Source organism: Platalea leucorodia, assembly GCF_965183815.1.
Source record: "Platalea leucorodia genome assembly, contig: HAP1_HAP1_SCAFFOLD_710, whole genome shotgun sequence".
NCBI lineage: Eukaryota > Metazoa > Chordata > Aves > Pelecaniformes > Threskiornithidae > Platalea > Platalea leucorodia.
This window is the reverse complement of record NW_028120939.1, coordinates 1-14,374: the sequence shown is the minus strand read 5'-3', so window position 1 is coordinate 14,374 and position 14,374 is coordinate 1. Positions and strand designations below refer to the sequence as shown.

General features: G+C 71.1%; 2 protein-coding genes and 1 pseudogene across 5 annotated transcripts; 1 reads left to right on the top strand and 2 right to left on the bottom strand.

Annotated features, from left to right (window-relative positions):
• The first annotated feature begins 1,375 nt into the window (after positions 1–1,375).
• On the top strand, positions 1,376–7,012 carry LOC309604371 (CDC42 small effector protein 1). Of its 3 annotated transcripts, none has more exons than XR_014230881.1 (5): positions 1,376–1,503; positions 4,874–5,068; positions 5,160–5,270; positions 5,850–6,007; positions 6,146–7,012. XR_014230881.1 is itself a non-coding variant. In XM_082339318.1 (5 exons), the coding sequence occupies exons 2-4, from the start codon at positions 5,015–5,017 to the stop codon at positions 6,002–6,004; spliced, it is 237 nt and encodes a 78-aa protein (XP_082195444.1). In that variant the 5' UTR covers positions 1,670–2,504; positions 4,874–5,014; the 3' UTR covers positions 6,005–6,007; positions 6,146–7,012. The 3 variants fall into 3 exon arrangements, 1 of the variants encoding a protein (XP_082195444.1); XR_014230882.1 differs by lacking the exon at positions 1,376–1,503 and adding an exon at positions 1,614–2,504; XM_082339318.1 differs by lacking the exon at positions 1,376–1,503 and adding an exon at positions 1,670–2,504 and having other exon boundaries at positions 5,933–6,007.
• Positions 7,013–7,160: 148 nt separating this feature from the next.
• LOC309604369 (bcl-2/adenovirus E1B 19 kDa-interacting protein 2-like protein) lies at positions 7,161–9,578 on the bottom strand (annotated as a pseudogene). Its single transcript has 9 exons — positions 9,132–9,578; positions 8,806–8,885; positions 8,560–8,729; positions 8,347–8,481; positions 8,140–8,242; positions 7,939–8,070; positions 7,758–7,844; positions 7,508–7,606; positions 7,161–7,431 (listed from the first exon to the last, which is right to left on the bottom strand). The product of its transcript is annotated as a bcl-2/adenovirus E1B 19 kDa-interacting protein 2-like protein (transcript).
• On the bottom strand, positions 9,468–14,366 carry LOC309604370 (exopolyphosphatase PRUNE1-like). Its single transcript, XM_082339317.1, has 8 exons — positions 14,307–14,366; positions 11,716–11,820; positions 11,434–11,639; positions 11,017–11,201; positions 10,782–10,940; positions 10,566–10,660; positions 10,325–10,483; positions 9,468–10,183 (listed from the first exon to the last, which is right to left on the bottom strand). The coding sequence occupies exons 1-8, from the start codon at positions 14,343–14,345 to the stop codon at positions 9,863–9,865; spliced, it is 1,269 nt and encodes a 422-aa protein (XP_082195443.1). The 5' UTR covers positions 14,346–14,366; the 3' UTR covers positions 9,468–9,862.
• Positions 14,367–14,374: the final 8 nt, after the last annotated feature.

Below are 14,374 nucleotides of genomic sequence, written 5' to 3'. Positions count from 1 at the left end.
GGTGTCCCCTGCGTGCATCCCTCCGGGCGGGTTGGGGTCGTGCAGGAGGGGACGCCCTGGAGGTCCCGGTCCAGCTTGGCCGGTGGCTGGAGCGGCGGGATTTCGCCGGTGGTGGTGGCAGGACCATGGCGGGTGGCGGCGGCGGGACCATGGCGGGCGGTGGCGGCGATGGCAGGACCATGGCGGGTGGCGGCGGCGGTGGAGGTGGTGGCAGGACCATGGCGGGTGGCGGCGGCGGTGGAGGTGGTGGCAGGACCATGGCGGGTGGCGGCAGTGGGACCACGGCGGGTGGCAGCACCAAGGCAGATGTTGTGCAAGCGGAAGGGCCCTGAACTGGAAGTGGTGCAACGCTGCTCGACGCCGGCTGCGGCATGGTCCGGGGATTTCCACCCTTTTGGCGCTTCGGTCCCCCGAGGGCTCTGGCACATCCATGGAAAAAGCGGGAATACGGCTCGGGAGCAAATGGGAGCATAACTGAGCCCTGGTGGGGACCCCCAGTCTTCCTGGGCACCCCCAGCCCTACCAGGACCCCTGGGGACCCCCCGGGGCTCCCAGAAACCCCAGCCATGCGGGGCCCCTGGACCCCCCAGCTGGGGACCCCCAGCCCCGCCAGAGACGCCTGCCAAGCCCCCAGGCATGGCTGAGTCCCTGGACCCCCAGCCCTGTTACCCCCAGCCCCATCAGGATCCCAGGCCCCGCGGGGACCCCCAAGCACTGCTTAGCCCCAGGCCCTCCTGGGACCCCCCCCAGCCTTACCAGGATCCCCAGGACCACCTACAGGTCCCCTACAGGGACCCCCCAACCCTGCCAGGACTCCCCCAACCCTGCCCAGACCCCCCAGCCCCACCAGGACCCCCAGCCCTACCGGCACCCCCCAGCCCTTCTGGGACCCCGGGGACCCCCCATTCCTACTGGGACCCCCCAGCCCCGCCGGGACCCCCAGGACCCTCAGCCCTACCGGGACCCCCCAGCCCTTCTGGAACCCTGGGGACCCCCCATTCCTACTGGGACCCCCCAGCCCTACCGGGACCCCCAGCACCCCCAGCCCTACCAGCACCCCCCCAGCCCTTCTGGGACCGTGGGGACCCCCATCCCTACCGGGACCCCAGGACCCCCCAGCCCTTCTGGGACCCCGGGGACCCCCCATTCCTACCGGGACCCCCCCCATTCCTACCGGGACCCCCCAGCCCCACCGGGACCCCAGGACCTCCCAGCCCTTCTGGGACCCCGGGGACCCCCCGGCCCCACCGGGACCCCAGCCCCCCCGGGCCCCCAGGGCCCCCCGCCCCGCCCGCTCCCCCCAGCCCGGCCCCCCGCCGGGCCGCGGCCCCTGCAATGCCGGCGGCGTCCAGGGTGGGAGCTGTGCTGCGGGCCGGGCCGGGCCGAGCCGAGCCGGGCGGCGGGGGAGCGCCGCGTCCCGCTCCCGCCGGGCCACGCCTGGCCGCTGCGCGCTGGGCACCGGCACCGGGACCGCAGCGGGACCCGCGCCCGGCGCCGGGGCAGGTAACGGGGCCGCCGCCGGGAGCGGGGCCGGGAGGGGAGCGCCGGGGGTGCGACCCCGCGGAGGGGCCCCCGGGAGCGCCCTGGGAAGGCGGGGAGGGCACCGGGGGCGGCCCCGGCCCCGGGAGCGGGGCGGCGGGAGCACCCCCCTTGCAGCCCCCTGGTCGGACCGGGGAGCCCTGCCGGGACCCCCAGCCCTGTCCGGACCCCCCAGCCCCACCGGGGCCCTCGGGACCCCCGGAGCAGCCGGGACCCCCAGCCCCGCCGGGACCCTCGGGACCCCCGGAGCAGCCGGGACCCCCAGGCCTGCCGGGACCCCCCAGCCCTACCGGGACCCCCCAGCCCTGCGAGGACCCCCGGGGCCGCCGGCCCTTCTGGGACCCCCAGCCCTGCCGAGCCCCACGGGACCCCCACCCTTGCTGGCACCCGGTGCGCCCGGGGTGGCAGCCGTCACCATCCCACACAAAGGGGGTTCTCCTCCCACTTTGCCGCCCCATCCCGGGGGTCCTGGGCCCGCAGCCGGGGGGGGTCCCAGGCTCTCACCCAGCACGGCCCGTCCCCCCACGCCACCCTCCCTTCTGAGCCTGGGGGGACCCCAGTGGGCACCCCTGGGGCGGGCGACCCCAGTTCTGGGCGGCCTGGAGCGGCCCCCCCAGACGCCCTCGCTCCTCTCCCCGGTTCTCCGCCGGTGACGCAGAGCTGCCGAGCGGTGGTTTCCCAACAGGGAAGTCATTTTGTGTGTGCCGGCGCGGGCCGGGCCGTAAGCCGCCCTCCCTGGGGCCACCGCGGGGCCGGGCCCCTCCACCCAGGTGGGCTGAGACCGGACACAACTCGTTGCAGGGGTGGGCAAGCGGTGAGGGGGGGCGTGTGAGACCCCCACGAGGGGCGGAACTGGGGCAGCTGCGGCCTGCGGGACCCGCCGCCGACAGCCGCCCGGAGCTGGGAGAGCGGCCGGATCCGGCCCCGGCCATCACCCTTCGCTGGGCACGAGGACGTGAGGCCCGGTGGGTGCCGGGGGGTGGTTTTGGGGGGAGGAAGGAGGGGTCCGAGCCAGGGGGTCGCGGTGGCTTGAACCCCTCTGGGCGGGGGGGGGGTGTCACACGGGGATTCGCTGGTGGCTCGTACGAGGCTGAGCCCACTCCTGGGGCTCCCCACGGAGCTCTTCCAGCGCCTCGGGGACCGGTTGTGATGCCGAATTTGGGGGGTCCCCCCCCCCAAGGCCTTTCCGCCGCACTGCCGGATCCGGCAGCAAGCCGGGGCGTTATGGCCGGGGCCGGCTCTGGCGGCCTCGCTTCCTAAGGAAATGGGGCTAGAAAGAAAAGGCAGCCCCCCCGCCCTGCTCCCTCCGTCCGTCCGTCCGTCTGTCCGCAGCCCGGGGGAGAGGCCGAGTTTGCCCGGGGGGGTGCTCGTGCGCGGGTCCGGCACGGGCACGGCCCCGGTTTACGCCACCCCGGACGTGTCACAACCTGCCCGTTCTCAGCAGCTGCGCTCACGGGGGGGCCAGGGCCCGGAGGCCAGGATGAGGGGCATGGGGGGCGCTGGGGGCCTCCCTCGGTCCCACCTCGTCTCCCTGCTGGCACCCAGGGCCAGGCTGGCGGCGGAGGGGAGCGGGCACGGCCGGGCACCCTGAGGCCAAGGGGATGGGCTGCGGGTGCTGCGCGGCCGCCGGGTCACCCTGGGGCCGCATCCTGCCCGCTGGCCCTGGCGAGGCTGCGAACGGGGCCAGCGCCGAGGCGATGCCATCCCGCGGGGTCGGAGCATCCCTGGGCGCCCAAGGCGGGGGGTTGGCACCCCGTTTTGGGGAGCAGCCGGCCGCGGCACCCAGCGGCCGCGGGCCCTGCTCCTCCCCGCCGCGGGCCGGAAGCGCCGGCCGGCTGCCGCGGACTTTGGACCCATCCGGCGTCGCCAGCGCGGGGGCAGAGGAAGGGACTTTTCCTGTTTGCCGGCGCAGTGGGGTCCGGCACCCATCTGCCGCCGCAGCCGAGCTCCGGCACAACTTGGCCTTGCCTTGGCGCAGCCGCTGGCTGCCCCCCACGCCGGCGTGGGGACTCTCCGGTGGCTGATACAGGGTTGTGCTCAGGCCGCGGCCCTTCGTGGGTGGGTGAGTTTTGTGCGCGCTGCCGGGTGCTTTTGCAGTGAATGTTGCCTTTCCTTGTGCCGGAGGGGGGACCACCCATTTTGGGGGTGAAGCCCCCTTTCCACACCCCCCTTGGCTGCCCCAGCTGGGGCCGGGGGGGTTTGGGGTAGAGCCCCGCCGGCCGGGCAGCCCCTGTTTATTTTTCCCTCGTCTGCTTTTCGAGCTGGAGCGGAAGAGCTCAACCTCCGGCCCCTTTTCGGAAAGGCCGGGATATTTATAGCCGCCTGGCTCAGGGAGTTGGGATTTGCCGTGGCCGCCTCCGTTCCCCCCCATCCTGCCGCAGCATCCCTCAGCTGCGTCCTGCACCGGGGGGGGCCGGGGCCGGATCCTGCCCTGGCCGTGGGGACAGCTCTTCTGGGTGGCTGTGCGATGCCCGGGGTCCCCTGGGGGTCTCTGTGCGATGCCCGGGGTCCCTCGGGGGTCTCTGTGCGATGCCCAGGGTCCCCTGGGGGGTCTCTGTGTGATGCCCGGGGTCCCCTGGGGATCTCTGTGCGATGCCCGGGGTCCCTCGGGGGTCTCTGTGCGATGCCCGGGGTCCCCTGGGGGGTCTCTGTGCGATGCCCGGGGTCCCTCGGGGGTCTCTGTGTGATGCCCGGGGTCCCTCGGGGGTCTCTGTGCGATGCCCGGGGTCCCTCGGGGGTCTCTGTGCGATGCCCGGGGTCCCCTGGGGATCTCTGTGCGATGCCCGGGGTCCCCTGGGGATCTCTGTGCGATGCCCGGGGTCCCTCGGGGGTCTCTGTGCGATGCCCGGGGTCCCTCGGGGGTCTCTGTGCGATGCCCGGGGTCCCCTGGGGGTCTCTGTGTGATGCCCGGGGTCCCTCGGGGGTCTCTGTGCGATGCCCGGGGTCCCCTGGGGATCTCTGTGCGATGCCCGGGGTCCCTCGGGGGTCTCTGTGCGATGCCCGGGGTCCCCTGGGGGTCTCAGGCTCTGTTTGGTGGATGGAAAGTGGCTTTAGGGTTGATTTGGGGAGTCAGGACTGCAGGCATCACCCCCCCCAGCCTTCAAACCCGCAGCCAGCTGCTCCTCTCCGTGCCGTGCCTCAGTTTCCCCAACCTGATGCATCACCTGGGGGGCAGCGGGGGGGCAGCCCCGGGATGGGACGTGGGGCTGACCCTGCACCCCAGCACCCCCAGTCCGTCTGTCCCCGTCCCCCCATCATCTGCTCTGTCCCTGCACCCGGGGACAAACCCTTCCCAGCTGTGACGCACCCCTTCCCCGCCTCTGCCTCCCCCCAGGCGCGTCCCCACCGGCTCGGCCCCCTCGACCACGTCCCCCTCCCCATCCCCATGGAGTGACCCCCCGCGGGGGTCTCGGCACCGGCGCGGCACCCCCAGCAGCCAGCCCGGCAGGGAGGGAAGCTGGACGCCACCGCGAATATGAGCGACTTCTGGCACAAGCTGGGCTGCTGCGTCGTAGAGAAGCCACAGCCCGTGAGTAGCTTCAGCCGGGCCGGTCTGGGGAGGGTCTGGGGTCCTGGAGCCGCGGGCTCGGCGGGGGCTGACGGCCTTCGTCCGCTTGCAGAAGAAGAGGAGGAGACGGATCGACCGCTCCATGATCGGGGAGCCCATGAACTTCGTCCACCTGACGCACATCGGCTCTGGCGACATGGCCGCGGGCGAAGGCCTGCCCATGGTACCCTACCCACGCACGCGGTTGGGGTGGTGGGTCTCAGGTTGGGTGGTGGGTGTCATGGTTGGGTGGTGGGTGTCGCTTTTGGGGTGGTGGGTCTCACGGTTGGGTGGTGGGTGTCATGGTTGGGTGGTGGGTGTCGCTTTTGGGGTGGTGGGTCTCACAGTTGGGTGGTGGGTGTCATGGTTGGGTGGTGGGTGTCGCTTTTGGGGTGGTGGGTCTCACAGTTGGGTGGTGGGTGTCATGGTTGGGTGGTGGGTGTCACTTTTGGGGTGGTGGGTCTCACGGTTGGGTGGTGGGTGTCATGGTTGGGTGGTGGGTGTCACTTTTGGGGTGGTGGGTCTCAGGTTGGGTGGTGGGTGTCATGGTTGGGTGGTGGGTATCAATGTTGGGGTCATGAGTCTCATGGCTGGGTGGTGGGTGTCACGGTTGGGGTGGTGGGTCTCAGGTTGGGTGGTGGGTCTCAGGTTGGGTGGTGGGTCTCATGGTTGGGTGGTGGGTGTCAATGTGGGGGTGGTGGAGTCTCGTGGTTGGGTGACAGGCCTCAGGGCGGGGTGAAGCGGCCTTATGTTTGGGTGACAGGTCTTACGCTTGGGTGACGGGATGGCACGGTTGGGTGACGGGTCTCACGGTGGTGGTGACACATCTCCGCACCCTCCCCGCAGACCGGCGCTGTCCAGGAGATGAGGTCCAAGGGCAGTCGGGAGCGACAGTGGAGCAGCTCCCGGGTCTTGTAGCGTGTGAGTACGCGGCCGTGCGGGCGGCTGCGGCAGCGCCGAGCACCCGCTGTCCCCCTCGAGGCACCGCCGCTAATTAACATGCCCCGACGAGCTACCGCTTGCGCGGTTCCATAACCCGGCCTCTCTTGGACTTTGCAGATTCCTGGCTTTTTCAGCCCAAACTTGAATTGCCCGATCCCCCGACTGGAGGAGAAGCCGACCTCGAGTGCTTTAACCCCGCGGTAATTTATGCAGAGCGATCCTCGCCCGGCTCCTGGTGGCTTTTGGTCATCCCCCCCCCGGCAAATCCCTCCTTCCAGGAGGCGTCGGTTCGGTGACACCAGGAGGGAGCGGAGACGGCAGCCCCCACCTCGTGCTGGACTGGGATTTCAGCCGAAAGGACGCAGCCACCCTCCCAAAGCGCACCAGGAGCTGCTGGGCGCAGCCACGATGTGCCAAATCCTCCCCGTTTTCCCTTTTTCCACGCTGGCGTCTCCCATGGGCCCCTCTCGGCACCGGGCCGCGGTGCCACGGTTTCCCCAGGGAATCGCGGCAAGGCCGGTCCTGATGCCGAGGCCGATTTGGTGCCCTCCCGGAAAGGCGTAGAAGAGCAAAACCAGGATTAAACCCTGACGCTTCGGTGCAAAACCGGGATTAAACCCCAAGGCTTCGGTGTCTGGCCGGCAGCGGCTCAGCGCCGACACCATCAACAAGCCCACGGTGCCTCCAGCCAGCATTTCCACCGCCAGCAAACCGCCACCTTCCTTCCTTTTTTAGGATCTATTTTTTTTAAAGCTCACAAAAACCAACTAGGCAGCCTCCGCCGCTTCGGAGGCAGGACCGTGGTGGGGTCGCCTCTGCCCGGGATCGCCACCGGGGTTTCACCGGCACCGGCCAAGGCAGGACGGGGCCCGACCCGAGGAGGGACTCGGGCTCCCGAATTCAGGCGCGGGTGTATATAGTTTAAATAGCGCCGGGATTAAATATTAAACAGCACGTGCCGGGCATCACGGCCGGGCAGCAGAGGCTTTGCCCTTTGCCATTCTCCATGCCGCGCCGGGATGCTCCTGTGCGGAGCTGGGCTTTTCCAGCCCTGCGGCACGCTCGGTGTTGGTAACCAAGCGCCAACGCTTGATTTTTTTCCCTCCCCTGGGAAAAACAACGCACCCTTGAAATAAAACCCTTGTGCTGGCCCGAGGAGCGCGTCTGCGAGCTGCCCGGGGCTCCTCGCCTCCCTCCTCTGCTACCGGGGCTGCCAAATTTGCCAGGAAAAGCCGAGGCCCCCCACACACGCTGGGCACCATGCTCCCATCCGCGTCCTTTATTCACCCGTGGGTGCTCGGGCACCGCTTTGGGCCCGCCGAGAGCCCCTGACGCCACCGCTCGTCCTTGTGTGTCCCAGTCACCGCGTCACGTCCCGGCTGCCGTCCCAGCTGGGCTCCAGCCTGTGGGGAGAGAAAAGCATCCGTGGCCGGCACCCCACGAGCTCCCCCCGCCCTCGGCCCCGCGTTGGGGACTCACCGCCGGACGGGCTCGGGGACGCGCGCCGGCTCCACGGGGACGAGCCGGGAGAGCTCCCGCAGGCTGGCGGCGAACCGGACCTTGCCGCTGAAGGTGGGGCTGCGGGAGATGGCGGGGGGACCCGAGCCCCCCGGCTCGTTACGCCCTTGTGCGAGGGGGCTGCTTCACCAGGCGTCGGCACGGGAAGCCCTGGGGAGGAGGCGAACGTCCCCGTGCGAGGCCTCGCACGCGCGGGTGCGAGCAGCCCTACCTGAGAAAGGGCCGGGAGAGCGTCACGAGTGCCTTGATGTACCAGGTGGGGTGGACGATGATCACAGCCTGGAGGCTCTTCCGGAGCCTGGGAAGGACCGGGATGCTCCAGGGCTCAGCGCCAGCCCGGCACGCTCGCTGCCACCCCCCGGCACGCTCACCGGCAGCCCTCGCCCGCTCACCGCCGATCCATAGCCCGGTAGCACCGTTTCATCCAGCCGAAGGAGGGGATCTGCCCCCGCGCCGCCGCCCCGCTCAGGCACACCAGGACGTAGCGGTCGGCCACCGTCCTCTCCAGGGTGCCCACGATGTACCTGGAGGGGCGGCACGGCCCGTCAGCTTGGGGAAACTGAGGCACGGGGTGCCCGCCCCGCGGTCCCCACCTGAGCAGGTTCTCCATCACGTAGCCGTAGCGGGGGATGCTGCTGTCCGGGAGGTGGCAGGCAGCGAAGAGCAGGATGGCGCCGAAGCCCTCGCCGTGGTACCCTGGAGCGGAGGGTGGCACAGCCAGCGCCCATCGCCCCCCCCGACCCAGCGGGCTCAGGGAGGGGACCCAGGAGTCCCACCCCGGGCGCCCGTCCCCGCGTTACCCCCGTGGGAGAGGACCCGGCTGTAGGGCTGCACCGCGCTCAGATCCACGCTCTCCTCCGGCCGCTCGTCCTCGGCGTCAGGCGCCCGCCGGCTGCCGGCCCCCTCGGCGAAGCCCCAGGCGTGGGGCAGCTCCTCTGCGGGCAGCCGGTTAGCGCGGCACCGGGGGGGGACACCCGGGGGTCCCCCGCGCCCCCACCCCGGCCGGGTCTCACCCTCCCACTCGAAGCCGTCGCTGCCCGAGGGCGTCTCCAGCGCGTCCAGGTCGAGGTCGATGCTGGCGTCGGGCGAGCGCTCGGCGCTCTCGGTCCGCTCCAGCGCCGGCAGCCGCCTCCGCATGCGCCGTGGGGCGCCCCCGGCCCCCGGCCCCCCCTCCGGCAGGGGCCTGGCGGGGACAGGGCCGGGGGTCAGCGGGACTCCAGGGGCTGGGTTTGGGGGTACCGCTCCCGTCGCCCCCCTACCCGGGGAAGTCCTCGTCCTGCCACTCCTCGCACAGGTCCAGGCCGTCGCCGGTGGCCGTCCCCGCGGCCATCCTTGTCACCTGCAGAGAGAGGCGCCAGCCGCAGCTCGGGGACCAGCCCCCCCGGGGCTCTCGCGTCCCCCAGCAGCTCCGCACCAAACCGCCCCCGTTTCCCACCTTTCCCGCCCCAGTTCCAAACCGAAAGTGGGTGCAAACGGGAGCACCCGGCTGCAGGGAGACGGCTCGGGTGCTCCCCGGGGACCCCCATCGCAGCCCCGCTCAACCCTCTACGAGGCCTCAGAGCCTCCCGGGGCCGGGGCCGCTCACCTCTCCGGGGAGCCTCTCGCGCCCTGTGGCTCCCCACTGGTGAAGGGCTCCGGTGGTGGCACTGGTGGCTCATCCAAACTGGTTTGGCCGCATTCGCAGCCGGCAGAGGCCACGGCTTGTCGCGGCACAACCGGTTTCCTCCCAGCTGGGCCGGATTTGGGGGTTTGGCCGCACCGAGCCCCCCCCCACGCTACGGGCCCCCGAAACGCTCCTCTGAGCCGGGGGCATTGGCAGGGGGGCTGCACCCCAGGAAAAGAGGGGGTTCGCCCCCGGGGCACCCCCGGGGTGAGCAGGGCAGCACAGATCTGTCGCGGAAGAAAAGTCGAGAGCCAAAAGTGGAAGAAAAGGGAAATTTAATCCTCGGCATGCGGGGGTGACAGTCCCGGGCTGGCTGCGCGTCCGGCCCCCCGCGACCCCCCCGCAGGAGGGAGAGGGGCAAGAACGCATTAACCCCCCGCCAGTACCTTCATTAAGTGGGTGCGAGCGCTGCCCCAGCCCCGCTGCCCGCGGGGCCCCCCAAAACCCACCCTGGGGGGACCAAACCCCAGCAGCGCTGTTGGGGGGGTGGGAGCCTGTCGGGGGGCAAACTGCACCGAGGACCCATCACCGGCGGGGAGCCGAGCTCTGACGAAGGCAGCTGCAACCCCTCCGCGCCCGGGCACCCCCCTAGGACCTGTCCGGGGGGACCCCACCTCCTCGTACGGACCCCAAAAGCCGCCGGGCACCCGCTCTTATTTTGGGGAGCCAGGGGGCTGCCCGGCGGCGATGCGGCTGACCCGCTCCAGGACATCCTGGGGGCAGAGGGGGGGCACGGCCTGTGCCAGCGGGCATTCCTCCACCAGGCTGTTCATCGGGGTGGGCGGCGGGACCACCTCCTCCTCCGGCCCCCCGGCAGCGCCCGGCCCCCCCAGGGCTGCCCGCAGGATGGGCAGCACCTTCTTCCGCGATGCCAAAGCGTTGCCCTGGGCGTAGGCGCCCACGCAGGACCAGGGGCTTGGGAGGGACTGGAGGTGCAGGGACGGCGCCGTCGCCTCCTCCAGCGCCTGGCACACCTGCAAGGGCGGGAGCGCGGTGGCTGGCACCCCCCAGCACCCCCAAACTCAGGGGCTTTCGGGGCAAACCCGAGCGCCGCAGCCGAGAGCTGCCCCAGACCCACGTGCCAAGGGTTTGGGGTGCCCGGCCCCCCCACTCACCGCGCTCCGGAGCGTCTCGCGCCGGCTGTAGACCGCGAGCTGCCGGGAGGGCTCGTTGCGCTCGTTAAAAGAGATCATCATGGCCACCAGCCCTGTGTAGCCCCGAGCTTGGCAGAAAGCATCCAGGTCCTGCAGCAAGCCGGGCCGGCGCAGGAAGGTCTGAAGGGGAGGAGACGCCGGCGTCACCCCGCTGTCCCCATCGTGCCACCCCTGCCTCGGTTTCCCCGCCGCCCAGCCTCACCTCCAGGTCCACGTAGATGGCGCTGATGGCGAGGAGCAGCCCATCGCCGGAGAGGACTTTGAGGTCCTTCCGCAGCATCTGCTCCGTTGTCAGCCCTGGGAGACGAGAGGGGCCGAGCGTGAGCCCCGGGGACGCGTCCTCGTCCCCAAGGAGAGGGGTCTGTCCCGGGACCCGCTCCCAGCCAGACCCCGGACGCCACCGCCCCGGCACACGGACCTGAGACGTCAAACTTGGCCGCTTGCAGGGCTTCAAAGACGGCGTCGCGGGCCGGCAGCTCGGGGAACCTCGCCTCGAGCAGGGAGACGCACGCCACGTCCCTGGGCGTCACCTTGCCGGCCGCCGGGCTCAGGTTGACGCAGTCCAGGAGGATGGTGCCTGCGGGGGACAACCGGGGGCCATCGGTCGTCACCGTCCCCCTCGGGCGGGGCTCAGCGAGCGCCGCCATCCTCACCGTGCAGCAGCGCGGCCGTGGCTCTGTCCAGCACGCCCGGGGGACCCTGGGCGATCCGTTCCGTCACCAGCGTGGCGCAGGAGCCCACCGGCTCTGCTGTCACCTGGCAGCCGGGAGCTCGGTCCCGCTCCAACGGCCGGTGATCCAGGACCTCCACCACGGCCTCTTCCAGGGCTGCGTCGGCGCTGGTGGGTGAGACGGGGAGGGTGAGACCCCCGGCACGGCCCTGGGCGCAGCCGCCATGCGCCACCCCCAGCAGAGCCTGGAAACCCCCTTTGCTCCTCTCCTCCTACCCTAAAAACACCCCGGAAAGGGAAAGGGAAAGGTTTTACCCACCCCGGGCCAAAACCAAGCAAGGAAACAGCGAGGCTTCGGGTGGGTGGCCCCGGTTGTCCCCACGCCCCCGCTGCGGCTCACCCAGGCAGGACGTGGTGATCAACCAGCGTCAGGGAGAGCAGCCCGGCGCGGTGCAGCCCCCCCAGGTCGATCTCGTCCCGAAAGATGAGGGCGGCGGCGGGGATGCCCTGCTCCCGCAGCAGGAAGGTCGTCTCCGTCCGGAGGGCGAAGTCGGCACGAGGGATGTTCAGCACCGGGATGAAGGCGGCTCTGGGAGCCGGGGAGGTCTGCGGCGGGGGGGTGACAGCCGGTGAGGCGTCCCCCAAGCCCCCATTTGTCCCCGAGCCAGCGGGCAAGCCTCACCTTCGCCAGGAAATAAGCCAGGGCCAGGGCCGAGACGGTGGAGTCCAGGTCACAGGCCTCGTTGCCCATCACCACGTGGATCTCCTGGTGGTGCCGGACGTGCTCCTGCCGGGGCGGGAGGCGTCAGGCGCGGCAGCAACGCGTCCCCATCCTCCAAAGCCCCCCGGGCCGGTCCCTTCCCCTTCGTCACCCTCGAGGGGATGTGCCAGTGTCCCCAGAGCCACTCGTCGCGGGTGCCACCCACAGATGCCAGCGGCCGGCACCCATCTCCCAGCTGCCGCCAGCAGCGGACGGGCTCCTGGCGTCCCCGAAGCGCCGCCGGGCCCAGTGCCCTGGCCAGGATCCGCTTCTGGCACGGAAGCCTCACGTTTTTGGGGCACGTGCGCGGAAGCGGGCGCATCGGGGCCCTGGGAGAACGGGAGAACCCAGCTCGGCCGGCAGCGACCGCGGCAGCGGGGCCGGGGACCTTCCCGCCCCGGGGGACGCCGTCGCAGCCCTGGCAGCCTTCAGTATTTTAACCCCAGACCAAAGTGTTTTTTCCAGAGGCAGCGAGTTTGGGGCTGGCTGCCCCCCAAACGCGACCTTCACCCCTTTTATTCTCGCCTGCAGCAGCAAGAAAAATAAGTGTCGCCCACGTCACCCCGCCAATCCCCCGTCCCCGGCTGCTGGCGCCCGTCCTGCCACGCTCCAGGGAGCCGCCCTGTCTCCAGCCCTTTTTCGGTGACAATTATTTCATGCCGTAACCCAGATTCGCTCATTTATTCGGTATAAGCTGAGGAAGTAAACAGCCGGGAGCCGCCCGCCGCATCACCCCCGCAGCGGGCCGGGGACCCGCGCCCACGTGCGGCGAGACCAGGCGAGGCCGCGGGGTGGGGTGGGGGGTGCTGGGGAGCCCCCGGCCGCGGCACTGGCTCGGGGCGTCCCCGGTGCGGCTGTGCCACCCCAGCCCGGGCTGGCGCGGGGCAGCACGCGACCAGCCCCTCTCTCCTGGGGAGACGGGGGCACCCCGCTCCCCTGGGCACCCTGCACCCCATTTCCCCCTGCTCCCCTGGGCACCCAGTCCCCCTGCACCCCAGTCTCCCTGCACCCTGCTCCCCTGCGTCCCCAGCTCCCCCCTGCACCCTGCTTTCCTGGGCACCCCAAGTCCCCTGCACCCCAATTCCCTGGGCACCCAGTCCCCATGCACCCCAGACCCCCTGCACCCTCCTTTCCTGAGCACCCAGTCCCCATGGACCCCAGTCCCTGGGCACCCCATTTCCCCCAGGCACCCCATTTCCCCCTGCACCCTGCTCTCCTGGGCACCCAGTCCCCCTGCACCCCAAGCCCCCCATGCACCCCAAGCCCTGGGCACCCTGCTCCCCCCATGCACTCTGCTCCCCCCTGCACCCTTTTTTCCTGAGCACCCAGTCCCCCTGCACCCCAGTAACCCATGCACCCTGCTCCCCCCTGCACCCCAGTCCCCGGGCACCCCATTTCCCCCAGGCACCCCATTTCCTCCTGCACCCAGCTCTCCTGAGCACCCAGTCCCCCTGCACCCCAAGCCCCCTGCACCCCAGTAACCCATGCACCCTGCTCCCCCCCGCACTCCAAGCCCCCTGCACCCCATTTCCCCCTGCACCCTGCTCCCAGGGGTGCCCAGCTCCCCCCTGCTTTCCTGGGCACCCCAAGCCCCTGAGCACCCAGTCCCCATGGACCCCAGTCCCAGGGCACCCCATTTCCCCCGGGCACCCCATTTTCCCCCGCACCCCAAGCCCCCCTGCACCCCCATTCCCTGGGCACCCAGTCCCCATGGACCCCAGACCCCCTGCACCCCCATTCCCTGGGCACCCAGTCCCCATGGACCCCAGACCCCCTGCACCCCCATTCCCTGGGCACCCAGTCCCCATGGACCCCAGACCCCCCGCACCCCCATTCCCTGGGCACCCAGTCCCCATGGACCCCAGACCCCCTGCACCCCCATTCCCTGGGCACCCAGTCCCCATGGACCCCAGACCCCCCGCACCCCCATTCCCTGGGCACCCAGTCCCCATGGACCCCAGACCCCCCGCACCCCCATTCCCTGGGCACCCAGTCCCCATGGACCCCAGACCCCCCGCACCCCCATTCCCTGGGCACCCAGTCCCCATGGACCCCAGACCCCCCGCACCCCCATTCCCTGGGCACCCAGTCCCCATGGACCCCAGACCCCCTGCACCCCCATTCCCTGGGCACCCAGTCCCCATGGACCCCAGACCCCCCGCACCCCCATTCCCTGGGCACCCAGTCCCCATGGACCCCAGACCCCCCGCACCCCCATTCCCTGGGCACCCAGTCCCCATGGACCCCAGACCCCCTGCACCCCCATTCCCTGGGCACCCAGTCCCCATGGACCCCAGACCCCCCTGCACCCCCATTCCCTGAGCACCCAGTCCCCATGGACCCCAGACCCCCCTGCACCCCCATTCCCTGAGCACCCAGTCCCCATGGACCCCAGACCCCCCGCGCCCCCATTCCCTGGGCACCCAGTCCCCATGGACCCCAGACCCCCCGCACCCCCATTCCCTGGGCACCCAGTCCCCATGGACCCCAGACCCCCCGCGCCCCCCCGCTACCTGCAGAACCGCCCGGTTCCCCTCCACGAACCGCTCCATAACGGCGGCGAGCCGCTCCCCAGCCCGCC